The sequence below is a fragment of the Mustela nivalis genome, assembly GCF_964662115.1.
Source record: "Mustela nivalis genome assembly, chromosome: 14".
In the NCBI taxonomy this organism is placed as follows: Eukaryota; Metazoa; Chordata; class Mammalia; order Carnivora; family Mustelidae; genus Mustela; species Mustela nivalis.
The window spans coordinates 46,647,524-46,674,351 of record NC_139033.1 but is presented as its reverse complement, the minus strand read 5'-3'; the positions used below and the strand labels follow the sequence as shown (position 1 = coordinate 46,674,351).

General features: G+C 41.6%; 1 protein-coding gene across 7 annotated transcripts in view; it reads right to left on the bottom strand.

Annotated features, from left to right (window-relative positions):
* EPG5 (ectopic P-granules 5 autophagy tethering factor) overlaps window positions 1–26,828 on the bottom strand; it is a 103,129-nt gene that overhangs the window by 24,043 nt on the left and 52,258 nt on the right. For all 7 annotated transcript variants that reach the window (XM_082699313.1, XM_082699310.1, XM_082699311.1 and 4 more), the window contains 11 exons: window positions 25,352–25,475; window positions 22,496–22,640; window positions 20,731–20,902; window positions 18,972–19,134; window positions 11,007–11,149; window positions 8,662–8,818; window positions 5,896–6,090; window positions 4,434–4,647; window positions 2,257–2,405; window positions 1,502–1,703; window positions 657–729 (listed from right to left, as the gene is read on the bottom strand). In XM_082699313.1, the coding sequence (XP_082555439.1) occupies window positions 657–729; window positions 1,502–1,703; window positions 2,257–2,405; window positions 4,434–4,647; window positions 5,896–6,090; window positions 8,662–8,818; window positions 11,007–11,149; window positions 18,972–19,134; window positions 20,731–20,902; window positions 22,496–22,640; window positions 25,352–25,475 (1,737 nt within the window). The remainder of the gene's footprint in view (window positions 1–656; window positions 730–1,501; window positions 1,704–2,256; window positions 2,406–4,433; window positions 4,648–5,895; window positions 6,091–8,661; window positions 8,819–11,006; window positions 11,150–18,971; window positions 19,135–20,730; window positions 20,903–22,495; window positions 22,641–25,351; window positions 25,476–26,828) is intronic.

Genomic DNA, 26,828 nt, shown 5'->3' with positions numbered 1-26,828 from the left:
GAACAAGCCACTCATATTTTCTGAGTCTCAGCAACAGATTGATATTTGTGAGAACACCTTAAATACTGTGATATCTAGCACTGCTGTAATTTTAACAATCTCCTGACAAGTTCACCTAGCTTTCTTTGCATGCTTTTAGGGGAAAAAAGACTAAGAAGGTAACTCCCCACATGCAAATAGTTCTCCACCTCTCTTTTAAATCCTCATAACATCATGTTTTCATTTAATCGCTGAGCTCATGTGAAAGGGGCTCATTCCTCCCAGTAATTCAAAAGCCGATTTAGTCCCAAAAAATAAATAACTGAGGTACTGGGTAAAATCCAGTTAGTCTCATATTTTACAGTAGTATATTATCAAAATCTAATTCAGGAGATTAACATCTGTTTTTCTGAAATTAAGCACCAAAATTTATTCAACATCTTTTTGTAGAAAACTGGAAATGAGTATCTATTTTGCTTCCAAGGTAACAGATCTGATCAACCAGACTAATAATTCCAGAAGCAGAAAATGTCTTAAGTTTCCTTTTAAGGAAGCATTTTCTAAATTTAATATGGCCCTACATAAAAAAATGAAATCCATGAATGCATCCCTTTTGCCAAAAACCATCAGAACTTTAACTCTGTAAATTTAAAAGGAATATCTGAAAAATGATTTACCTTTCATTGTCCTCTAAAACCAAGATCCACGGCTTAAAAAGCTGGATGATAACTGAGTGTAGGGACTGCAGCACTAAAAAGAAAGCCAAATTTTTAGAGACAGGAAACAAGCTCATCCTTCATCAATATCATTAATAATGCTAAAAAACATCTACTTATGATCTGTATACTCACAGACCTATATTGATAAACAACACATTTCATGTAACTAAGTAAGCTTGTGTTTTCATTTGCTGCAATGGAATTTCTTGAAGATTTTTTTTTTTTAAGATTATTTATTTATTTATTTACTTGACAGACAGAGAGAGAGACAGCTAGAGAGGGAACAAAAGCAGGGGAAGCAGGAGAGGGAGAAGCAGGCTCCTCGCTGAGCAGGGTGCCCACTGCGGAACTCGATCCCAGGACCCCGGAATCATGACCAGAGCCGAAGGCAGATGCCTAACTGACTGAGCCACCCAGGCGCCCCTTGAAGAATTTTTATTACAACACAGTGTCATGGATAATCTTACACCGTACATTTTTTAAAAAGATAAATGTTTAAATATTCAGAACCCTTTTCCCAATGAGAACAGGAAGAAAGAGCCAGAAACTGAAACCTATCTTCGTGTTCCATGCCCTATGAAGGAGGGGCAGAGACAAGCTGCAGCAAGCACACAGTGTGCGAGTGAACACAGGTATGACACTTAGAAGGGGTCACACCTATGCTATATATTTCCTATTTCTTCTTCATGACACTCAAATATCTAGTTTTATTGCTAAGATTTAAATCTCTTTATGTGTCTAATCAAGTCTCTTATAATGGAAGGTCAGAGCACCTTGCTCCGTGGGGCATAAAGACATATTACCTGTTTTGCTGCTGGCAGATGGGTCCTGAGCCAGGCAGGCCATTTCGCAGTCAAGAAGCCGTTTTACAAGATAGCCCAACAGCGTCTTCATATCAGCCATGTAAGGACTCCATTTTGAGAACAAACCAAAGCTTTTAAAGTCCAGGGTGGATAACCGAAGCTTATAAAAAAAATTTGAAAGCCACTGTATAGTCTCTGTTACCTGGAAGAGAATGACAGGTCAAAGAGTCCTTACTGAAGGTCTACTTTCAGCAGAGTACTAGACTGTGATGGAGGGCTCGGACTTTTTAACAGAGCTGTGAAGTTGTTTGCATAGGAAAAGTAAATCAGCAGATTTCAAACTCTTTCTAGAGCAGAGGAACCATTCTTCCCAATACACTGTCAGGTAGACCACATAATGTGGATGAAACCAAGGGCTCTGTGGGACGCTGCATGAAAACCTGACCGAAGGAGCCAGGGGCATGGGGCTAAGTATCGGGTGGGTAAGCTGGGGAGAACAGGTACACCCAGAGGGTGGGTCTGGGCTGCTCTTGAACGGATGAGCAAGACAGGCTCTGAGGGGTGAGAGAAAGGCAAGGGGTACATGGGAGGAAGCAAGCAACTGACAAAAACACAGGGCTCTTAAAGATAATGCACGGAACTGCAGCTTTTTAGATAAAAATTGCGAATGTGTTCCAACTGTTTAAAAAACAGAGATCAAAGGAAACAGAAAAGGAATGCAGAGATATAAACTTCAGACACCAAATGCTACACACCTGCTTGTCAGACAAGAGAACATCCTGAGAGCTTTGAAGCACTGAGCTCTCTGCAGAGGCTGCCCCCTGCTGGCAGTTTGGGGCACAGCAGCCCAGGGCTCTCAGAGTGGCTTTCCAACACTCGGGGCTCAGCAGCTGCTCCGCAGAGCCTTTTGGGGCAGGGACAGAAGACAGTAGGTTAGCATCCTTCACAAACTAATTTTTTCAACTTGAATCAAATAACATGTGTACTTTACAAAGGAATGAAAATTAAATAAAAATCCAAAACAAATTCACAAAGACCTAGGGTGAAGAGACTGCAGTCAAGAGAACCTATGAAAAGGACTGTCCACCTGGACACTTGACCTTCCTGGTTCCTAGTAACCGTGCTGGGAGTGAGCACAGCCAGAGTCATCTGGGCTGGAATCCAGGGGGATGAGTGGGAATCCCACCTACCAGCCCCTGACTGCGGGCCAGTCAAGGTACCTTTCCTGGCTGAAGCTGTGAAAGAAACAGCAGTAACAGGACAAGGGAGACTGGATTGCAGAATTCAAGTGCAGAGTCTAGGCTCTCTTCTCATGCCTGCTCCTGAAACTCCACTCGCACGAGGGGCAAAACCTAAAGCAACACAGAGCCAGCGTGCTAAGCAGACACTACCGCCAGCCCTCTGCTCCTGGTCAATCACACATCCCAGAGGCCTCCACTAATACCTTCTCCAGCCCTTTCCACCCAGAGCTCGCATGATCACACAGGATAACAGAGGCTGGAAGGACAAGATCTGAGGGGAGACTGGATGAGGCAGCTGCAGTCAGCCGAGTGGGAGACGTCTAAGAACAGTGAAGAGTCTGTGCTGAAGGGCTACTGCGGTCCAGCTCTCACAGAGGACACAGCCCTGGAATCACGTTATAGGTAGGGGAGTCGTGCACGCCTAGAACACAGAAGCGAAGCCGGGAAAACAAGAGGCTAGTCCATGAAGAATGAAGAGAAGAGACAAGCAAAGGGACAGAGCCCCAAGAACACCAACATGGTGGCCAGGGAGGGAAGGGAAACCAGGAGGCTAGAGGTCACGGAATCAGCCAGTGATTGTACTGTTATTCGTAAGCCTTTAACTGAATTACTTTCCTGGTAAGTCTAACTTTGCTGTTAAACGCAAGTCAGTGGCTGCCTATACACACTGCTTACAATCTCTTAAAAAGGCTTCAGGAAAAAAACCATGATATATACCTGATCAAGTTCTGAAGATTTAAGAACAAAAATTAGTTATGTCAGCATGCATCAGAATTGTACAAATACATCTCCCGACCACACTCTCCACCCACCCTGCAACTTGCCTCCACAAAAACAATGAAAGCCTGAAGTGCTCTGAAAACGAAAGCACCCATTTCAGTATTCTTCAGGTAGTTCAATATATAAAATCATTAACTTATTCACTAAATGGTTTCTATTGAGTAACACAAAAACATGGCATAAAGCAAAACTTAGTTTTCCATTACATCTATAAACTGTACCAAGTTCACATAAAAAAAAGTAAATGCTATGGCATTCTTCAAATTTCAATAAAATTCTTGCCTAGTGAAATTCCCAAAACAAAAAAGCTAACAACCTTTCACTCCTCTTCTAATCTCCAGTACCCCAGTGGAAAATTGCAGGGCAAGGGGGGAAAATAAATAGCGGGATATAGAAAATTGAACACTGCTCTTTCCCTTGGTGAATATAAATACAGGCTACTATTACATACAGATAAAGTACACTTGCAAAAAAAAAAAAAGGAGTCAAAAAATTAAGGGGGAGGAAAAAATAAACTTTATCCACTATTTGGATTTACAGAGAAACCACCTGGCACAGCAAACATACTGCAAAGGAGCAATTTCCTTCTCTTACCAAATCTGTAGCTGACAGAGTAAGCAGGCCCACTCCTACCCCAGCCCAGCTCAGGACAGCTGCAAAGTCAAGGGAAAGAGGTGGGTGCATGACTGTGGACCAGGGACCATGTGAACATTTAGGACAATAACTGACCTCTTCTACAGACAGCAGCACCCTTTCGGGCACTATTCGTCAAGAACTTTAGGTAAAAATGAGTGATTCTAAATTTCCACATACCTGTCTTATTTTTACATTTTTGGATGACAACTGTAGAATGGTAAATGTCATATTAAATATTCAGTGCAATCTAATCAGTACAATTAAAAGATACTTACTTTGCATCAGCAGCCTGAGAATATCACTGTACTGGTCAGGGAACTGGTAGAGAAGAAGGTAAGTCCAGTGCTTACAGAAAAGATTAAATGGCATCAAAATATCTTCATCTGGTTCAAGGCCCCAGGCAGTAAGTGCCAAATGAATGGACTCCAGAAGCCTGGTACGATCATTCAGAGGAGGTTTAGTGGCGTTTAACCATTGCTTAAGATCGAACTAAAAAGAAAAAGAAACAAGAAGCAATTTTACTGACACTGGAAAATTAACCAAAGTAGAGAAAACTATGTGCAAATTTAGTTTAAGAGTCAAACATCACCTAACATTTAGCTTTGTATAAAGACTGAAACTAGGGGCACCTGGGTGGCTCGGTGGGTTAAGCCTCTGCCTTCAGCTCAGGTCATGATTTCAGGGTCCTGGGATCGAGCCCCACATTGGGATCTCCACTCAGCAGAGAGACTGCTTCCCCCCCCCCCCACTCTCTGCCTACTTGTGATCTGTCTGTCAAATAAATAAATAAAATCGCTTAAAAAAAAAAAAAGACTGAAACTAAAAGGTATATACAAGTACTTAAAGGAGTCTACGCAGGCCAATAATTACAGGTGTCAGTAAGCTGCCACCTCCACGGACCCTCTGGGATTTCAGGGGCAGAGTATTCTCAGCTCCGCATGCTTTTTTGCAATGTAAGAATGTTTGGTTAAGTTTTCCCTGCAAGGCAAGAATCAGAACTCTGTAGTCCTGACCCATTGGTCACAGGGGCAGAAATAAGCAGCCACTTTATGGGTCTGTCTCCATCTGATACAATCACATTTCTGAGTCTGCGGCAGTAATCTATCTCAGTTAATAAAACTTCAGGGTGTTATCGATCACCTCCCAGAATTTCCAACTATAAAATAAAATCTTCTCCCCATTACCGACTGAGAGCAGTCTCTGGGCTCTAAAAAACGCCTAGGTTTTATGATTTATAGATGTCAGAGAAATACAATTGAAGGCACAATCACTAAGGCTCTGCAATTCTCAAGTGGTTAAGTAAATTCATCGCCTGGGCCTGGGTTAGTATTTTACTTGGAATGAGGACAAAGGCAATTTGCTTCTATCTGGCTTATTCCAAATATGAGAGACTTTGATATATGACATCTCATTTATCAAACACATTTCCAGCATAAATTCAGGATATATTCAAAAGAAGGATGCACTAAATTACTATTATGAATATTTCAAGGCTGTACTGTTTCTAAAGAGGGCTTGAGAGCGAAGTCCTTTTTCCACCATGTGGAGTGAGACTGCCCTATACAACACAGCCACTGCCCCCACAAGATGGGGATGAGGCTGCTTGAAGATGATACAAAATGTGGAAAGGGTCTACCAGGAAAAGGAACTCCAAGGGGACCCTTCATTTCTGTGGAGTGGGAAATAACACTAGAGCCTACATTTCCATGGTAGCATCAGGACGGAATCACAACTCACCTTGGTCAGCAGCATGAAAATCATATCACTGTTGTCCTCACTTAGAAACTTCACCACTTTCTCATACAGCTGAATGAACTCTGTGGGCGCAGCGTTGGGAGTGAAGAAAGGAGACAGCAGAGAGCACAGCCTTCTGTTCTTCAGAATGGTCTCCAGTACTTTCCTGCATTCTGACCTAGTGCCTCTGATAAACACCTTGAAAGAAATAGAAAGGGAAAATGTCATCAGATTCTGCACTGCTGCCCCCCTCCAAATTTTTATTTAAGCAACCAAGCTTTAAGGGCTAATATAAAAGGCAAACAGAACTTTTTCTAAATGAAAATGTGAAACAATCAAAAAAATCTAAAATCAACACAGATAACCTAACACTTCCAGTGATGCTGATATTAAAAATTCTGGATTATCCGTGAACTTGATTTGGATAAGCCACAGAAAATTTTTAAAAGATTAAAATATTAGGATAAGATTAGGATAATTTGAATCCAGAAATTTGCAAGTACCTACCATGATTACTAAGCATCCCAAGTAACTCTGCATTTTGTCAAGAAAACAAAACCTCTATGTTACAGGTTTTACTGAGACGTGCTTTTAATACTTTTAAAAAGCTAACTTTAATAATTAAAGCTAACTTTAATAATCAAGATAACTTCACCTTGTTTTAACTTGGTTCTACTATTTTAAGTACAGGATATAAGTTTTTAAATAATTTCAGGGTCAAGTATACTGGGTGTGGTACATAAACAATGAATTTTGGAACATGAAAATAAAAATAAAATTAAGATGTTTAAAAAAAGGTTTTGATAAGCTGGATCATAGGCAGAAATAATAAAAAGCAAGACAGAGATCTGAATATATAAAAATTTTAACCTCCATAAGGCAAAAAGGACGATAAAATTAAAGGAAAATGACAAAGTAGAAAAACCAATTCAGAACACATTGCAGATACTAGAATGATAGAGGAGCTCTTTCAAAGCAATCAAAAACAGAAATTCTACAACATAAAATATGCAAAGGACAATAACCAGAAAAATCACAAAAAATAATTAAATGGCCAATACACATATGGAAAATCATGCAAGTGAACAAGTGCTTAAAAAAAATGTAACTTAAAATAATAACAAAGTTCACTTCCCCTATTAGATTAGAAAGACTTAAAAAGAATAATCCTTCCTCACACTGGTTACGGTTTGGAGAACACTAAATTCAAACCCTATTGTGACAGTGGCGACAGGTAAAAACTTCCCAGGAGGGCACTGTCACAATCTGCATCAAACACTAGTCCCTTTTGACATAGCAACCATACTTCTAGGAAATCATCCTAGAAAAAACAGTCCCAACAGTTCACAGAGATATGTAAGAATATTTATCTCAGACGGGGCGCCTGGGTGGCTCAGTGGGTTAAAGCCTCTGCCATTGGCTCAGGTCATGATCCCACGGTTCTGGGATCGAGCCCAACATCCATCGGGCTCTCTGCTCAGCAAGGAGCCTGCTTCCCTTCCTCTCTCTCTGACTGCCTCTCTGCCTGCTTGTGATCTCTGACAAATAAATAAATAAAATATTTTTTTAAAAAAAGAATATTTCTCTCATGCTCACTGCAGCAAAACAGACTACCTGAATAGCCAGCCAGAGGGCTCGGGCTCAACATATCACAATGTATGGGTACCAGGGAACACCATGTATTAAACACCATGAGATCAGTCTGTATTTATTAACATACAATAGTATCTAAAAGCTGTGCTTGAATGAAAAACAGGTTACAAAACAGCACTTGCCCATTTCTGGGTATATATGTCTAACTCCATCTATTTAGTTATATGCAGGAATGTGGTACCATTTCTACACAGGTACATCACATACACTAACATGCAGACATATACAAGACAAACTATAATAGAATGTTAGTTAGGTAACAGGTATCTTCAGGAGGTTAGAATTCTGAGAAATTTTTCTTCTTTATAGTTTTTATACTGTCTGCATATCTTATGATAAGCACACATCAATTTTAAAGTCAGGAAGAAAACTTTAAAAGTCTATCTTAATATCTGCTCTGCATCACCTCCTTATAAGTATCCAGTAAGTACTCATTCCATTGCAACTTGGTGAGAGTACCTGGTTACTGTTTACACATTTTCCATCAAGTGGCTTTCCTTTCCTCAAGGACATATTTCATAAATATGCATGGATACATTGCTCTCACCTTTTTAAATATCCATGTATTTAACAGTAAGTCAAATAAGTAAACAAATAAACGGGGACTGAGAACAGCAACCAGGAGGCAGCAAGGGGGGGGAGGTGGAGCGAACACAGACTGCTGTGGCAGAAGACCTGGGATCCAGGCTCAGCCCGAGCACTGACCCGCTATATTCTTTACACAAGTCATTTCATCTACTGGAGACCAGTTTTCTCATCTCTAAAATGAGAATGGCATCGATCAGATAGTCACTGTGAGGATGGACTAGAGAGCGTTTTATAAACAATAAAGAGATTCATCATGTTATGGTTAACAACTCCAAAAGTGTATGAAAGTCTGATGTCTCCCCAGAGACTTTCCAATATGAATAACTTTGTATCTCTTGTTTGAGAAGCAAAAATCTATACCAACAATTTTAATCACATCTTGAAAATTTAACAGTTTAAAGGGTTTCTGACTTACAAAAGAGTTCGACTCTGTGAGGTAAGCCTGAAGTCAACCGTGACTGTAACCAATGAGGCCGCTACAGGAACACAATGTACGTGAATATGGCTAAAAACACACAGATACCTTACCTGGCCCAAGATCTCAATGCATGATGTAAAGAACTGCCTTGTGGGAGGATGACGCTGAGTTTCATCACTGACATAATCCACAACCGTAAAGAAGAGGCTAATGCCAACCTTCTGCACCCCGGGGGTAGGCTGCAACTTGTAGGCATTCACTAAGGCCCTACAGGAAAATGTAGGTGAGACATTGGTCTACAGGAGGACAATCCAGACTCACAAGTGTTTCTCTGGTACCCTACGTTTCTCAGCCAATATTCTCTCTCTCTTTTTTTTTTTTTTTTTAAGATTTTATTTAGTTGACAGACAGAGATCACAAGCAGGCAGAGAGGCAGGCAGAGAGAGGAAGGGAAGCAGGCTCCCCCGCCAAGCAGAGAGCCCGATGTGGGGCTCGATCCCAGGACCTTGAGATCATGACCTGAGCCAAAGGCAGAGGCTTAACCCGCTGAGCCACCCAGGTGCCCCTCGGGCAATATTCTTAAAGAGTCCTTCAGAGCTCCATACAAATGTCACTTTAAAAATATTCCATGAGGGGAACACCTGGGTGGCTCAGTCAGTTAAATGTCTGCCTTCAGCTCAGGTCATGATCTCAGGGTCCTGGGGATTGAGTCCCATCGGGTTCCTTGCTAAGCAGGGAGCCTGCTTCTCCCTTGGTCTGCTGTTCCCCCTGCTTGTGCTCTTTCTCTGATAAATAAAGAAATAAAATCTTAAAAAAAATTATTCCATAGGGTGGGGGCGCCTGGGTGGCTCAGTCACTTAAGCATCTGCCTTCAGCTCAGGTCATGATCTGGGGGTCCTGGAATGGACCCTGCTCAGCAAGGAGCCTGCTTCTCCTTCTGCCCCTCCCCCTACTCGTGAGCACACACACTCTCTCTCTCTCAAATAAATAAACAAAATCTTTAAAATATTCCACAGGGTATCTTCCAAGTTGGCCCAACACTTACTTTTTAAAAATTTTTTACTTTTTATTAACATATAATGTATTATTAGCCCCAGTGGTAGAGGTCTGTGAATCACCAGGTTTACACACTTCATAGCACTCACCGTAGCATATACCCTCCCCAACGTCCATAACCCAATCAACACTTATTTTTAATATACAGAAATGATTTTATGTCTTCCTGGAGGAGTGGGGATCAGCTGTATTTTTTTTTTAAGATTTTATTTATTTATTTGACAGAGACAGAGAGCACAAGCAAGGGGAGCAGCAGAGGGGGAGGGAGAGCAGACTCTCCACCGGGCAGGGAGCCCCATGTGGGACTCGACCTCAGGACGCCAGAACCATGACCTGAACCAAATGCAGAGGCTTAACTATCTGAGCCATCCAGGTGCCCCAGGGATCAGCTGTATTAACATTCTTACCCTTATCAAAATTATCCTTTCATATTTTATATGTAATTCATATAAATTATTCTTTCATTTTGTATATTCCTTACATAATAAATTATTATTTTTTCACTCTGTATATTCCTTACATAATACATATTTTTAAAAACAAGAACCCTGATTTCTCTAAATTTTAAAATCCAAAACACTGAAAAAGATTTCTGTATAGAGTTAAGACCCTAGAATAAGGATACCTCTTCTAAGTCTCATACTCTTTTGAGCTCCTTTGCTAGTAAAACAAACTCCTTGTTCGCCTCATCTCCTTCTTCACAGGTCCCCCAATCCAACCTACAAAAGGGACTCAATGCTCTCCTCTGTACCACCACCCCAGTCTTCTGGGGGATTTAGTTGCTGGTTCTAGAATGTGCAGTTACCTTAAAGTCAAAGGCAGAGTCAACCCCTCTCCCAAGTCATGCCCTGGTGGCTTTAAGAAGAGGACATTGAATGTAAGCCAGAGGCTCCAAGAGAAAAACCATAATAGCTAAATGCAAGAGAACAACTATACCTGAGAGCCCCATTTCCCCTGAGCAAATCCACTTCAAACTGTGCTCGGTAACTGGAGTTGACAACGATGACTTTCTGGGTAAATGTAACTTTAATCTAAAACTTAACTCCATGTCTGAATTTCAATATGCTGTCATCTCATAATTCAGGGGTCAGTAAACTTATTGCATGGAGCACCAGACGGTAAATATTTTTATGTTTTATGGGCCATCAATTTTCACAACTATTCAATTCTGCCATCACAGCATAAAGCCATATACATGAAGTAAATAAATGGGCATGGTTGTGTTCCAATAAAACTTTATTTATAAATCGAGGTGGCAGGCCAGATTTGGTCAAACAGCCACTGTTTGCTGATCCCTGTACTAATTTAATTAGTGGGTGCCTGGGGGTATGGTAGTGGGTAGGGTTACTACCAATAATAACAAAACAGAATTTTAAATAATAATGCCTTCAAAACTTACGTAATCAAGTTTTCTGCATGGACTGCAGCTTCCACAATGTGAAGTGACGGTGGTTTAGCAGCTTCGGCTTGCAACTGCTTCACTTCTTTTCGTAAAACATGAAGATGCTGGCTTATTGCTTCATTCTTATGCATACCTTCAAACTAAGAAAAATTTAAATGGTCAACAGACTTTTTGGTTCCTATTATGTTTCTAGAACAAATACTACAAATATACTGAGTATTTGATGAAGAATTTACAACTAATATAACTCAAAATTCTCAGATGAATGAAACATGGGTCGGGGGAAAAAAACAAAAATGTCAAAAAACTATTTAAGGGGTGCCTGGATGGCTCAGTGGGTTAAAGCCTCTGCCTTCGGTTCGGGTCATGATGGCAGTGTCCTGGGATTGAGCCCCACATCAGGCTCTCTGCTTGGCAGGGAGCTGGCTTCCCCCTCTCTCTCTCTGCCTGCCTCTCTGCCTACTTGTGATCTCTGTCTGTCAAATAAATAAATAAAATCTTTTAAAAAAAAAAAAGAAAACTATTTAAGAACCTCAGTTTTTCATGAAGAATCAAACCTGACTCAGTTTATCACTGATTCAGTCTTTTGTAGGATATGTTCTCTGTCACTTATGTTTGGACTCCCCAGCTCTCAACAAAAACAGACTTATGTCTTCAACCGCTGAGGTTTCCCTTGAAGCACAAGACACCCCTCCTCTGTCAAGCACCTTCCCCAGAGCCTTGACTCCTCTCCATTCTCCCCACCCAACATCACACACAGTTCAACTCAAAACACTAAAGCTGCACATCTCATGTGCAGACCATAACACAGATGCTGTTGATAAAAACACTTGCCATTTTGAAAGGAAAAAAGCACATACAATTGTATTTATTTATTTTTTAAAATTTTATGCATTTGACAGAGAGAGAGAGAGAGAGAAAGCAAAAGCAGGCAGAGCGAGAGGGAGAAGTAGGCTCTCTGCTGAGCAGAGAACCGGACCTAGGGCTTGATCCCAGAGTCCAGGGATCATGACCTGAGCCGAAGGCAGCTGCTTAAATGACTGAGCCACCCAGGCATCGCAAGATATACAATTATAAAACAAACAACAAAATAAAATAAAATACAGGAAGTGCACACATCAGCTGGATGCCTACAAAAGAGTAGTTGACTGATTCAGTGATCCCTGAAAGCTCATCTCTAATAAAATTTTTACTCGTTCTCAGTAAAGATGTGACAAAGGAGAATTTACTGAGCTTAAAACAAAAAACAAAAAAACCCTACCCAAATCTATTTCAATATAAAACATTAGTCTTTATTTAAGATTACATCTTTCCTATTTGAGGGGATTGCTAATATCCCTTTACTCTAATTAACTGATGGTGACCTATGTGATAACTGCTTTGTTCATACATTCTAATGTCCTTTACTGGATATGAATAGATGCACACAAAGATAGAACTAAGGTGGCAACTGTGGAGGACTGGAGGACAAAGAGACAGCAAAGAGAAGCCCAGCCTGGGAGGGGGGTCAGAGATGGACAGCACACAGCAGTCTGTCCAGGGAACAGGGGGTCCCATCCTGGGGGAGTCCTTTGAAGCAGGCTAGGGAATCTGGACTTATCCTGCAGGCACAGCAGAGAATGCTGAAGAGATGAGAACATTCAGAAGGCAGGAATGTTACACCCTGCATTCTCCTCACATGGGCTTCCCCAGTAGTGAGCAACACGGCTGGCTGGCCCAGAGAGAAGGCAGCCAAACAGGGTGGAAAGGAAAAGAATCTAAGGGGAGGAAGGAAGAAGTGAGGATGAAGGAAGTGGAAAGACAATGGATAAGAGAGAAGAACAGAGGTTCCCAGAATGGGAAATACAGACATGAGACCAAGTAACAAGAGCTTCAGAACTGCTACCCCAAGCTGTGGAAACTACCAGTGCCCAAGAGAAAGGAAAAGCAACATTCTCACCAAAAACACCTCAAAATGATCATTATTTCCCAGTCTACTTGTTTTTGTTCATTGTTCCCAACTCTATGGAGAGTTTTCTTTGCTCACTATGACGGAAGAGGGGCTGAGGGCCTGGCAGCTCACAATCACCAGAAGTTGCGGACAACACAACAAAGCCGCGTGCTGGGAGTCCCTCCGCCTGAGTCACTGTGAGGAGACAAAGCGATGTAAAAGCTGGACAAAGCAAGCAAGTTGGTACAATACTGTGAAGCCTTCAGTGGGTCTTTTCCATCTTTCATTTCTAGAACTGACCAAATTTTTCACATGATAATAAATCAATCCTGGGTCCAGCAAACATGCCCCACAATGCCACAGTACAACAAAAGGAACCCTATTAGAATATCATAAATCACCCCATTTCCTCAGGGAATATCAGGCTACTATTGGGTGAGACAACTGCAAAAGCAGCACGTCTCACTTCCCATAAAATATATTTGGCTTTTGTATATCCCAAACAAGCTATACATAGTTCAAACATTTGCAGATGGCTGGAAATTTCCAGGGCTTTCCTCTCACAGAAAAATTCTATGAAGCAATAAAATATTTTTATGATATAATTTGAAACCTTTATAAATGAGCCATTTAAAATATACTTATGCATTTTAATCTAAAATTTATACTTAAAATAAAAAGTCATTCCCCTGAAGTTGATTTTTAAAATGGATCCAATCCATGAATTCTTTAATCACTGAAAGAGAAGGTGATCCTATCACACCAACTCAGAGAGAGAAAATGGTACACCTGTTAATTTAAATGAGACTGATGATGATCAGCTTACTGAAAATGATACAGCTAGTCCTAAAATTGGAGCAGAAAAAGCTAAAAGCAAATGGCTTCATCTTCCAATACTGAGTGGGAGAAAGCATGGGTCTTGAATTTAAATAGATGTGGGCTTAAATTTCAATTAAGCCACTTACTCGCTGTGTGACTTCAACAAGTCTTTGAGACTCTCTGAACCTGTTTCCTCACCCCCCATTTTGTGAAGATTAGGTGAGGTAATGTAAGCAGTCATCAGCATGTTACCTGGAACATGAGAGTGCCCAAGCAAGTGGTATGAGAGGATCTCGGCAAATGGTAAGAAGTACTCTGAACAAAGCCAGGAGATAATGTAGTGTACTGAAGTATGACCATCCTTACCACTTCCCAAGAATGAACGGCCAGGAGAATTTGTATTAGAGTAAAAAGTGAAACAATGTGGTGGTTAAGTTGAGATTTTTTTATGGAAAGCATTAAGTTGGCCAACTGAGCAATAAATTGGCCTAAGGTAAACACAATCAAAGAGTGACTGCTAATTTCTAGTACAAACAAGTTCCAACTACCAGCCAAATAATATCTACAAAATTCTCGAGGGTAGTTAAAATCAGGGAGCTCACTTGTGAAGTGTATAAATCTGTAGCTGTTTGTTCCTTCAAACACCGCAGTTCCACGGCATGTCTGTGTGAGCTGCTGACAACAGAAACACAAGTAAGACAAGGTCCTGGCCCTCACAGAACTCAGAATCTAGTCACAGTGACAGAGGTAATCATAATGCAAACAACTTGTAACTCAACCTAATGAAAGATCTGCTGCGAGTTTTCAACAGACAAATACAGGGCCACGAAAGGGCACCTATTATGTGCCAGGAGCCATGCTAGATGGTACAGGAACACAGATGACTAAGGACAGGAACTCTACTCCTGAGGAGTTCACAGACAGGGAGGAAAGACAACAGGTGACAACAGCATTTATGCAAGAGCTGCTATGAGAGGACAGAATTCCTCAATCTGCCTAGAGGGGCTAGGCCTCAAGGAGGGGCTAGGCCTCAAGAGGTACCGACTGATCCAAGAATAGAAGGATGAAGGGAAGGAGCTCACAAATGGGTGTGGGACAACAAGTAACAGCACATGCCTAAGAGAGAAGGTAGGAACATGCATGTCATGTTTAGAGAATGGAAAAAGCCTGAGTGGCTAGAAAATGTTTAGGGATCAGGAACTAGAAACTGATGAAGAACAGATTACGGGCGGGGGGGGGGGTGTCCTAAGAGTCCTATTCCTCTTAGATACTGGAGAGCCAATGCTGGATGGTAGCCTGCAAATGTGATAAGATTGTGTTTAAAAGGATGAACAGTGGCAGAATGGAAAACAGACTGGACAGGGTGAGAGTCTATAGACAGGAAGCCTTACGTAATGATTCAGGGGAGAAGCTATGTGGGACTACCTAGGGACAACAGGAACAAAGAGAAAGAAACAAATGTAAAATCATTTCAGAAGCAGAACCAGTAGGACTTGGAAAGTAGCTAGATGGGAAGTATGAGGGTGGGGCGATGATACTGAAGCCTAGGTCCCCATTTCCTGTTACAGGAAAAGCAGGGTTTGAAGGGTAAAAGTGGGATTAGTTTGGGACCTATTGAGTTGAAGGTATCCATGGACATTCACAGAATGTTATATAGGCAAGTGGAAATCTATGTCTGGAACTCAGAGAATTCTGACTAGAAAAGCAGAATGGGAGTCATCAATATTTGGCTTCACCCTTTGGTGGTCATGGATTACTGGGGATCTACTGAATTTATGAACTCTCCAGAAAAAAAATTTCCATATACTTTCAGGGGCTTCACTGACCCACTAGAGACCATTCACACACCCATCCTAGATTAGGAACTCCCAATACAAACAGGAGGCAAAAGCAGCTAATGTCACAATGACAAAGAGGATCAGGGGAAGCGTCATGTGCAACCAGCAAACTAAGGGTTAAGCTGATAAAGAGGAAATGCTGGAGAGAAACTGCAAAGTGGCTAGTGATCTGGAGTGACCAGAAGACATTTCCTGACGTTCAGCATCGCCAGATCCCAGAATAATGTTCAACAGGATCAAAACTACTGGATATAGCCATGAATACAGGAGGTACAGATACAGAGGAGCTACAATTCTACGTATAACAATAACAACCTACCTTCTGTACAGCAAGTGCTCTCCCACGGGCAGTTCTGTGATGAGTCTGAAGCAGTCAGAACTCACCTTCCCTACCCCAACATCCATAACCAAAAATCATGCATTTGTGCAAGAGACAGCTTTAGACTCCAGCACAATCTCTGACCAAAACTCAGAGCAAATCTGACTGACTTGCAGTGATTCAGTAATGCCCTAACTTCATGACAGCTAGAGTTGCAACTTTCTTCTACCTTGCTCATAGCTATCAATGAGTAGCCAAACAAATTTATTATCTTCAATTCCAGGAAGTATCAACCAACCTAGGCTATCCTAGAAATATAGAAACTGCCATATAATTTTCTAAAGAAATCTTACTTAAATAAGACTACAAAAGCTGCTCACTATCCTCACATTTTTTTTAAGATTTTAAAGTTTATTTATTTTTTTTAAAAAAGATTTTATTTATTTATTTGAGGGAGAATGAGTGAGAGAGAGCATGAGAGAGGAGAAGGTCAGAGGGAGAAGCAGATTCTCCAAGGAGCTGGGAGCCAGATGTGGGACTCGATCCTGGAAGTCCGGGATCATGACCTGAGCCGAAGGCAGTTGCTCAACCAACCAGCCACCCAGGCGCCCTTAAGTTTATTTTTTAATTTTTTAAGATTTTTTAAGATTTTTAAGATTATTTATTTGACAGAGAGGGACACAGCGAGACAGGGAACACAAGCAGGGGGAGTTAGAGAGGGAGAAGCCCCACACCCGGCTCCCTGCTCTGTGGAAAGCCTTTTCCACAGAGCAGGGAGCCGGGTGTGGGGCTCAATCCCAGGACTCTGGGATCATGACCTCAGCGAAGGCAGACACTTAACGACTGAGCCACCCAAGCAGATCTGCATTACCAGCAAAATAATGGCTGAAGCAGATACTGTACTGTGTCAATACTGATACTTCTAGGAGCCATCCATGGGGATTCCCAAGTTTCTAGGTCTTCCCAAATGGAACCGAAAGGCATTGCACTGGGCAAACTAGTAAGGCCAGCAGAAAATCAGGCATGCTTTAAGAAAACTTGGGTATTTCTAATGAGATTATGACCACAAAACACATCTATTTTTTCAAATTCTTTAGACTTCTATAAAATTTCCTTTTCTCCCCTCCCTGTCCCTTTTTTTCCCCTTCCTTTCTTCACACAATATTAGCATCTACAAATTTTTCTTTTGAAAAAAGTTGTCTATAAAATAAAATCTAAGCCACATTCATTTAATTCTTCTTCTCATAAAGCATCTACTTTCCAATTTCCCTCTAATCAAAATCACTCTGAAGGAATTTTAGCAAAGGTACACATTTCTATTTCGGAATCAACAAAGCAAAAATTTGTAATGAAATTTCAATTCAAGGACTCAGATAAATCACGACTATTTCTGAAAAGGAAAAGCGCCAAGTCACTGGCAGGCTGGGAGTTAGAGCTCCCCAGCTGGCCTGGTGGTATTTTCCACCGCAAGACCCTAAGAGTTAACAGGTCAGGCAAAGGGATCTGTTCTTTGGCCGGAGCAACAAATATTCACAACTCTTCACAGAGCTGAGGAAACATTTTTGTACTCACTTCACCCAGTCACTTACAAAAATGCATCCTAGGAGATTTCCCCTCTCTGCATAGAATTAACTGCCTGGCCAAGAGATATAATTCCAAAATATGGCGAAATACCATATTTGTGAAAACACAGATTGGAAGACACCCTTTTTAATTAGAACTGTATACATTTCAGCTTTTCTCACACCAACTCAAACTCCATCCGAAATTGACAGACTTGTCTTCCAGCTCTATCACTTCGGCAAATGATCTTCTTAAATGCTCCTACCTAGTCTTACTAAAGTATTAGTAACTGGGAAAAATTACACTGAAAAAAAATTAACTTTATAAACCAGCTGGCCAAAGACATTACTCGGTGTTTAGAAGTCTCTCATCTCAGATCAGATCTCTGAACTTTAGATGCTACGAAGCTGTTATTTTATCAGAAACAAATTTTGAAGGTAATGAAAAATACAAGTATAAAAGTGACTTCAGAAAAGACATTTTAGAGAAAACAGGCTCCCAAGGACACTGATGAGGAATACATTAGAACTGCTCAAATGTGGATTAGCACAAAAAGAAATTCCTGAAAGATAATCAAGAGATAGTAAAATAAATTGTCCCTAATTTCTAAAAGTTAACAAAAGAAGAGCTACATTTGTGCAAATGTAGTCAGGCAATAGGCAGCCTATCTCCAAGCATTCCTTTCCCAGCTCTGGCGACCCTGCAGTCCCTTGGAGAAGGACCCGGGTGCAGTGGGTCAGGAGCTCGTGCTCTGCACCCACACTGCCCCAGCCTTCCTGCTTCTGCCACTCGGCGGCTGTTGTCATTTCGGGTGTGTGACTTAACTACTCTGTGCCTTTATTTCCTGAAGATAACAGTAATACCCAAAGACCAAACTTGAGTTGGTTTTTCCAACTCAAGAAGCTGACTCTAAGAGGTGGTCGAACCCTCATCTTAAAGCTGCGCATCTTCCTCTGCCTGCTGGCAAGCTCCACCCCTGACCTGCTTTCCACAAGGCCCTCTTCATTGGTCTTCAGTGGCTCCCCACTGGCCAGAGCACATAGCAGGAGCCCCCAAGTGATCCTCTTTTTCAATGCAAATCTCAGCCTTTCCAATGTGAATTCCCACCACTGCAGGCAGAAACCACTTAAAGTAGACTGACCTAGCCAGCTCCCCCTAAAGGAGTCCAGAGGACTCCATTCCCACATTCCTTCCCAGTGACCCCAAATCGTCAGCATCGCAGTCTTCTAGGGGTCAGCGTGAGCCCCTCTCTCACAAAGATCTTCTCAGTAGTTCTGCTTTTCTATGAATTTCTGCCTTGCAGGACACATCAGCACTTACAGACATACACGGTTAGCTCCTTGTGGGAGCTAATCACTCCCTCCAAAACTATTAAATGTTTTGGAACATGAATCATGTGCTGTGAACTTCCTGCTGTCTCTCTCAACAACATACTATATTAGGGACTCAAATGAAAACTTCTGTGAATCATGAAGAAGCTTCAGCAATCTCACCTGAACTGTGACAACGGCTGCTCCTTGGCACTTCTTACCACCACTGCCTCTACACTCCAAATGCAGGGTAGTCTGTTCTTCTCTATTAATGTACTGTTTCGGCATTGTGTCCAACAGCTCACTATCCAGGGCAACCTGCTGAGATTCTCGAAGAGCTGCAGTTCTGGAAAACATCATCAGGAGGTAGAAGAAAGGCTTAGGAAAGGCTTCGTGGTAAGTGATAAAGGCTTCTGGTTACCCCTGGCCTACACTAGAAAGCAAGACCTAGCATTCTACAGGAAAAAAAGACCAAAGGTGTGTGTAAACCCTCTCTTTTCCTTAATAAGAAAGTTAAGAGATGAAGGGCAAGTGGGACGACTTTTTAGCCAGGAACAAACCTTCAATTAGCATCTGTATTACATTAACGATGTTTTTTACACAGACCCTTAAAGACACAAGAGCAAATGAGACTCTCATCCTGATTAAAGCAGTCCTTAAAAAAAAAAAAGAGCCTTTATTTATTCATTTGACAGACAGAGACACAGCGAGAGAGAGAGAACACAAGCAGGGGCAGTGGAAAAGGGAGAAGCAGGCTTCCTGCCAAGCAGGGAATCCGATGCGGGGCTCGAGCCCAGGACCCTGGGTCATGACCTGAGCTGAAAGCAGACGATTAATGACTGAGCCACCCAGGCGCCCCCACTTAAAACATTTTTATAGGGGAACCTTACTTGTAAGCACCAGTGATTTCTTGGGTATTAGCAACTCAAACTGAACTGTCAGATGGAGGAAGCTAACTTTTTACATGGGTGTACATGGGTGTCCATACTGTTCCATTACTGTGCAGGCACATGTGTGTGTGTTTATGTGTGTGGTGTGTGTGTGCACACATGCACTGGTGGGGCCAGGGATGCACACACAGACACAATAAATGCCAGGACCAAAAACAGCCAAGGAAACAAAGCCAATAAGAGACAGATTCCCGTGGTGTTTGCAAAGATAAGACTCCCTCACTCTATAAAACAGACTCACTCCACACACTCCTCTCAAGACAGCAAGCTAGAATCAAAACCTTCAAGAATTGGTCGTTCTGTATCTACTTTAACTCAGAGCACTAAATGACTTGCCCACACTCTGATCAAATGCCTGTGGCAATTTGCTAAAGAACATGAAGACTTAGGGAGCACAGCAGTGACAACAGAAAGCCAGTGTCACTGGATACCCTTTCAACACCATCTTCCCAGTATCAGAAAGTCTCCTCAGGAGAAGCTTAAGAAACACTTGGCTGGCACTGCTGACACTCAGAAATGCCACCATAGGAAATGTAAAATTTACCACCCATGTAAGCACCACAACATTTCAATGTCAAATTAAGAAGACTTGTCATGGGGCGCCTAGGTGGCTCAGTGGGTTAAGCCGCTGCCTTCGGCTCAGGTCATGATCTCAGGGTCCTGGGATCGAGTCCCGCATTGGGCTCTCTGCTCAGCAGGGAGCCTGCTTCCCTCTCTCTCTCTCTGCCTGCCTCTCTACTTGTGATTTCTGTCAAATAAATAAATAAATAAAATCTTTAAAAAAAAAAAAAACCCTTCATGTGCTTTGGAAAAAAAAAAAAGAAGAAGAAGACTTGTCACACCTTGGCTACTGAGGTAACTGATGGGGCCAGTCTGGTCAAATTATCCTCACAGAGAGGTGGCTGATGAGGAAGTTCTTCTAGGCACTCCGTCATCCAAGCTGTCACAGCAGTAAGCACAGAGGCACAGCCCTGGGGGTCTCACAGTCTTACCTGGCCTGCTGCTGCAACAGATTCAGGTCCGTGCGCACCAGCTGGGTGGCATCCTTCTGACTCAGGAGCGCGGCTGAGGAAATGACTGGCACAGGAGGCCTCATTGGGTGCAGATCAAGGGGAGGCTGGGGAGCCTCATGCTTCCGCAAGTTACTTAGAACCCTTTCTTTAGCTGAAAGAAAAGTAAGTCCTACTTACTGAGTAATGGCTACTACGAGGTAGTAACATAATAAGTGGGTGCAAAGCCTTGGCCTATTCGAGAAGAATGCTAAAGATCTACAGAATAGTTATATAAACCATCAGAGGCCTGAATAAAATCATTATCTTCCGTTACAAATTTTGAGGGAGCCCCCACACAGCTATTACTATTCTACCAGGAGCTAGGACCTCACAAGCACGTGATATGATTAAACAGAATTCTACCGGAAAAGCCTTAATGAGAGTTAAAGAGCTAAAGCTCATGATCTTAAATTATTATCCTAGACAGCCTTGTGTGACATGCTAAAGTGCCTAGACTTGATACTCATACAAAGGAGATTTAGTGAACAGCTCTCAGCAAGCTGGAGAAAGATGGTAGCTATCACCAGACAATGGACTGGGGAAAGGGCAGGTAGTCCCATTAAGAGTTTAATGTAATCACCCAGATAGGTCTCATGGGAAGAGAAGGAAAAAAAAAAATGGATGTTAAGGAATATAGCAGAGTGAAAAAATCTTAAACTGGGCCGAAGTTTGAATGGGAGGGGTAAGACTAGCAGAGTTAAAATGAACAAAGTCATGGGCATAAACTCCCACAGAACTTCTATTACATGAGTATACTGTCATGCATTCATTCGTCTACTTACTCATTCACTCAATAAATAGAGTACAAATAAGAAATCAGGTGCTGTGTAAGAAAGGCAAATCTGTCCATCCAACTTTGTACTCGACTGCATGTGGTCCCATGCTGATGAATCCAATTTCAATGTTTCTATTTCTATCCCTAATAAAGAGCTGACCACACACAGGTATCCAATAAATTCCTACCTTCCCACCCTCTGTCTGAACTGCACTGAACACATACCATACAACAGGTGGGGACTGAGAAACACGAAGAAAAATGCTGCCACAGATCTGACTCTTTTCAAAAGTAAGATAACAGGGGATACAAGAGGTCAAGGAAATCTCAAGTCAGTAAGTCAGGTCAACAAATACTTAAGGGATTACTATGAATTTCCAACTTCATTCCAGATGTAGCATTCCATTTTCTATTCTTAAGAAAATTGAAGACAATTTAATAGCCAGAATTTTACTTGGCACAAAAAGATCTGTATTGTTTGCACCCCAAACAGATGGAATTTAACATTCCAAACAGGTCAAGTGAGGGATCATCCTGTAGAGCCGGGGTTTTTCCACTAGAACAACTTCTCTTTGCACAGAACGTAACAAAGTTGGATATTCATCACTGGAAAAGACCCCTAGCTTCTTCAGGTTTCTCTCAAGCAACATTTTAGGCCAGGACTAGAGCTACTGCCTGAACTCCCTATCTCTAACTTCTTTTACAGAAAAATTAAGTATCCTATTTGAGCCATTACTGTTCTGGAGTTTTCTTTCACTCATAGCTGAACCTAACCCTAAGTTGTAGACAAGTTAACAATGAACTCCTAAAAAGAATTCTCACTGGAGGGATACACTGTGTAAACCTTAACCCACAATGCTCAGATTCAATCATTCATTCCCTCATTCATTCATTCATTCACTCGAGGGGGCTGATGCTCATTCAGCTCACCCAACAAAGGATCAGTGACGTCCAGCTGCACTGACAAGCTGCAGGGTGGAGAATGGGACTCCAGTGTGGCCTGCATCCACAGACCAACGGTTTCCTGGAACTCATAATGTATGCGCTCCATGTTCAAATATTCCATCCACAGATCCTAGAATTGAACCACAGGACATTAACTTCCACAGATGAATCACATATTGACATATAAAACTACATATTTAACTAAAAAGTAGACCAGTAAGGTTTAGCACAGGGCAGTCCTTACCAAGTTCTCCGGTATTAGCATAAATCACATTTAAAATGGACACTAACAGGGGCGCCTGGATGGCTCATTCAGTTAAGCGCCCAACTCTTGGTTTCAGCTCTGGTGATGATCTCATGGGTCATGAGATCCCACCTCCCATCAGGGTCCGTGCTCAGCAGGGAGTCTGCTTGAGGATTCTCTCCCTCTGACCCTCCCTCCACTCCCATACATACATGTTCCCTCTCTCAAATATATAAATCTTTAAAAACTATATGTGTGTGTGTGTCTATATATATATATATAATATATACATAGAGAGAGAGAGATTAGGTGTTTGATTATACACCAAGATCAGAAAAAAAATTATTTTAATAGCCCTACCAACTGTACATTTATAAATTACATACACATAGAACTGAGTTAGTAAATTATAAAACACTGGTAAAAACCAGAAATTTTAAAGAGATAAATAACAAATATATTGAAAATTGTTGAATCTGGATTAGATCAAGCCCTTGGTCCTAATACCACTTTACAGGATAGACAGAGGACAGAGAAACATATTAAACCACACTAGCAAAGATAAAATCTGTGAAGTCCAGACTGTGGGGAAACTCTATGAACAAACTATCCAGTTTCTTCCACAAACAAACTGGGGGGGGGGGGTGTTGGAGGAATAAGGGGAGGACGAGTAGATTAAACAAATCTTTAAGAGCTATCAACCAACCACAAAATGAGGATCCTGACTCAAACTGTAAAAATGAAAATAAAACTTTTATGACCTATATGAGGCAACCGGAAACTGGAACACTACTTAGGTATTTGTTATTAAGAAACTGCTGTTACTATTTTCCAGACATAAATATTATTGGGTTATAATACCTTTTAAACCCTCCTCTTTGAAATTTTTATGTATCAAATGCTTTCTAGGATTAGTTCCGAGATAACATGGGTAAAGGGGGTGGACAGGCTATAGATAAAATCTGACACCTGGTCCACAGCAGGCAGAGAGAGGACAAGGGCATGTGTGCTGCACTGTTCCATTTTACTGTATGGTCAAGTTTTTCTTATGACAAAAAGTAAAATAAGTAACAGGTAAAATGAGAGAAAATGGAAGTTTCAGTATTCTTTTCCCACACTCTAATGAACTGTCTTGTGTATCTCGCACTATGTCCATTTCACTCTAGTGATCAGTACATATCAGAAAGGGAGACAGTCTTTAATTAGAAGAAATGCCAGCTCTCCGTGATCATCAAAAACTATAGCAAATAGTAGTAACGGGTGATCAGACACGGACTATCATTTTGTAAACAACTTTTTTTTCTGATTTTAACTGTTTAGAGGATTCCTCTAACCCTACAAATGTCTCTGGTTTCTCAATGAGCACACTGCCATGAAGTCCTAAACCATGTCCACACCATGACACAAGGCATTCCAGACTCCGAGGAGAAACTCCCAAGTCATACTGATCACAAGCCTGAATCCAAGAAGCCCCAAACAACCGTTGGGGGGTACTGTAGTACTGTACCATTCCCCCTACTGTGTATACGCACCTTTTTCAAGTGGGGTCACTAATGTCACCTTGTCTGCCTCTATGCTAAATAACTGCCAACAGGGGATAATGACTAAGAATACTAAGAATTAGCAGCGGGCAAGCAGAGATGTCTCAGAAACCACAATAACACAGAACAACTCTACCTGTGAACTACAGATCAAAAAGTGGAGCTAAAAAATCAAATAGCAAAGACTTACAAAAAAAAAAAAAAGAAAGAAAGAAAGAAAACTATAAATTCTCTCGATAAAGGGGAACCAAGATAAATTCCAGAGAGCCAAGGAGCTATGATTAACTTTTAAAACCACTGACCAGAACTACACACTAATTCTTAGGTTAAGGCTTTGGCATGTGAAGGATAAAGAAGAGATAAAGACGGAACTGACTCAAAGAATTTCAGGGCACCATGACTGCCCATTTATTTTTCCTGTTTCTCTGGTCCCGTATTCTCAGCCTTATTTCTCTATGCCCTAAATGTCGTTACTTCTCAGGGTTCTCTGGCTTCGTTCAGTCCTCTTCTCAATCTAAATGCTCTACTACCATCACAGCCACATTCTCTACACTGCCCCATTTCTGAATTCTAGATCTACATAACCCCTCCCTACCAAATCCTGGACAGAGCATTCTCCTTGAACTCCCTCTAGCACCTCCTCTTCCAGTATTCTGGATCTCTGTTAACAGCATCTCTAGCTGCCCAAGCTAGAAATCTGGGTGTCCTCATGTATCGACCAATCCCACCTGTGTATTTTATCTGAAAATCCTCTTGATCCTACTGATTCTTCTTCAACGTACTTTAAATTCATCCATTTATCTAATCACTCGTGCCATTTCAGGGCCTCTTCAAACAAACACTTCAGAACTATATCCAAATTCTTTAAAAAGGCAGATATATGGCCCTTGGAAATCTGACCACCATTCACCTGTCTGCCCTCCTCAGGGTTTATACCCCAGCTACACCTTTTAAACATGCCTGTGGCCCCACTTCCATATCAGTAAGTGGTTTTAACGTTAGACTGTGACCTATTCGATCACAGGTATACTCAAAGAGACACTGCCGTAGTATTACCTGCTGATTCTGCATCACTTTGGCTAGCCTGTGAATATCGTAATGCTTTGGTAGAGAAGGGATATAGGTATCTCCTTTTTGAAAATTCTCATCTTCCAGCCACAAAATATACACATTGAAGAGCCTGAAAGAAAACGACAGAATTATATAAAATACAAAAAGACATGCAGACAAATGAAGTTTCTTACATCTCTAAAAACACTGTCACTACTACATAAAAGTAACAAGCACGTAATACCAAAAATGTTTCCAACCACCACCGCAAGCATGGGCCAGAAGGGGAGGAAGGTCACAAATCCTTACAATATGATGCAGAAATTGCTACAACAAGGCTGTGAGGAAAGAGCTCTATGAACTCTTTTATTAATGTCTATATAAATATACCATAGAGAAAAAAATAACCAGAGGAGGTATTTTATTTTATTTTATTTCATTTTTAAAGATTTTATTTATTTATTTGACAGAGAGAGATCACAAGTAGGCAGAGAGGCAGGCAGAGAGAGAGAGAGAGGAGGAAGCAGGCTCCCCGCTGAGCTGAGCAGAGAGCCCAATGCGGGACTCGATCCCAGGACCCTGAGATCATGACCTGAGCTGAAGGCAGCGGCTTAACCCACTGAGCCACCCAGGCGCCCCCCAGAGGAGGTTATTTTAACACAGATCTAGGATCTGAAATTGGAACTTTTCCATCTTGGCAATCCAGTCACAGTGAGCCTCAGTGGTTGGAAAATTTAAATACCATTCCAAAAAACACACTGTCTCTCTTTCAGAGAAAACATTAAAAGCCATCTTAAACTTTTGCAATGGAAGAACCTGCCAGCTTTAGGCTCAATGACGCCCTCCTGCTTCAAGAAATCACAAACAGAACTCAAAAGCATGTGTACACCTTGTTCCCATTAACAAGGAATAAAACAAAGCCTGGCTAAAAAAAGAGAAAAAAAACCCCTCCATTTTCCAAGAAAAACTTTTTAAAAAATTTAATGATGTTTCCTTTATTTGCTTTGTTTCTGCAAGGAACACAGTCCATTTAGCTAAGATCACCAGTATTTTAAGCAGCCATTTGCAGCAAGGCGAGGCTAGAGGAGTCTGGCACACAAGCTGCAGGGTGGGGTCTGGGAGGTGCATGGCTTGGCTCTGCTCAGTAACATGGAAAACCACCTCCCTTACCTCCAGGGCAGCCGGTGTAGGAAGACGGACAGGACCCTGAGGCTCTCACAAGGAGGAGGCCAGCACAGGGTTCTCTTCCAGCTTCTGACTCACTTAGATGGCTACTTTACCAATAAGTCAAAGGAAGGGGGGTTTACGAGAGGCAGAACCACACATCAAACTTTCTGGGCTGATCTAAATGTTCAAAGATTGAGCCTCCCCACTGCTTAAGCCTGGCTAAAAGTAGGTTCTCCTTTAAGCAAGCAAGGTAAGGGGGGAAATCACCCCAGAGGTAGAAAGATAGCCTGAAGGGCTTTCAGGTCAGGCAAGCCTG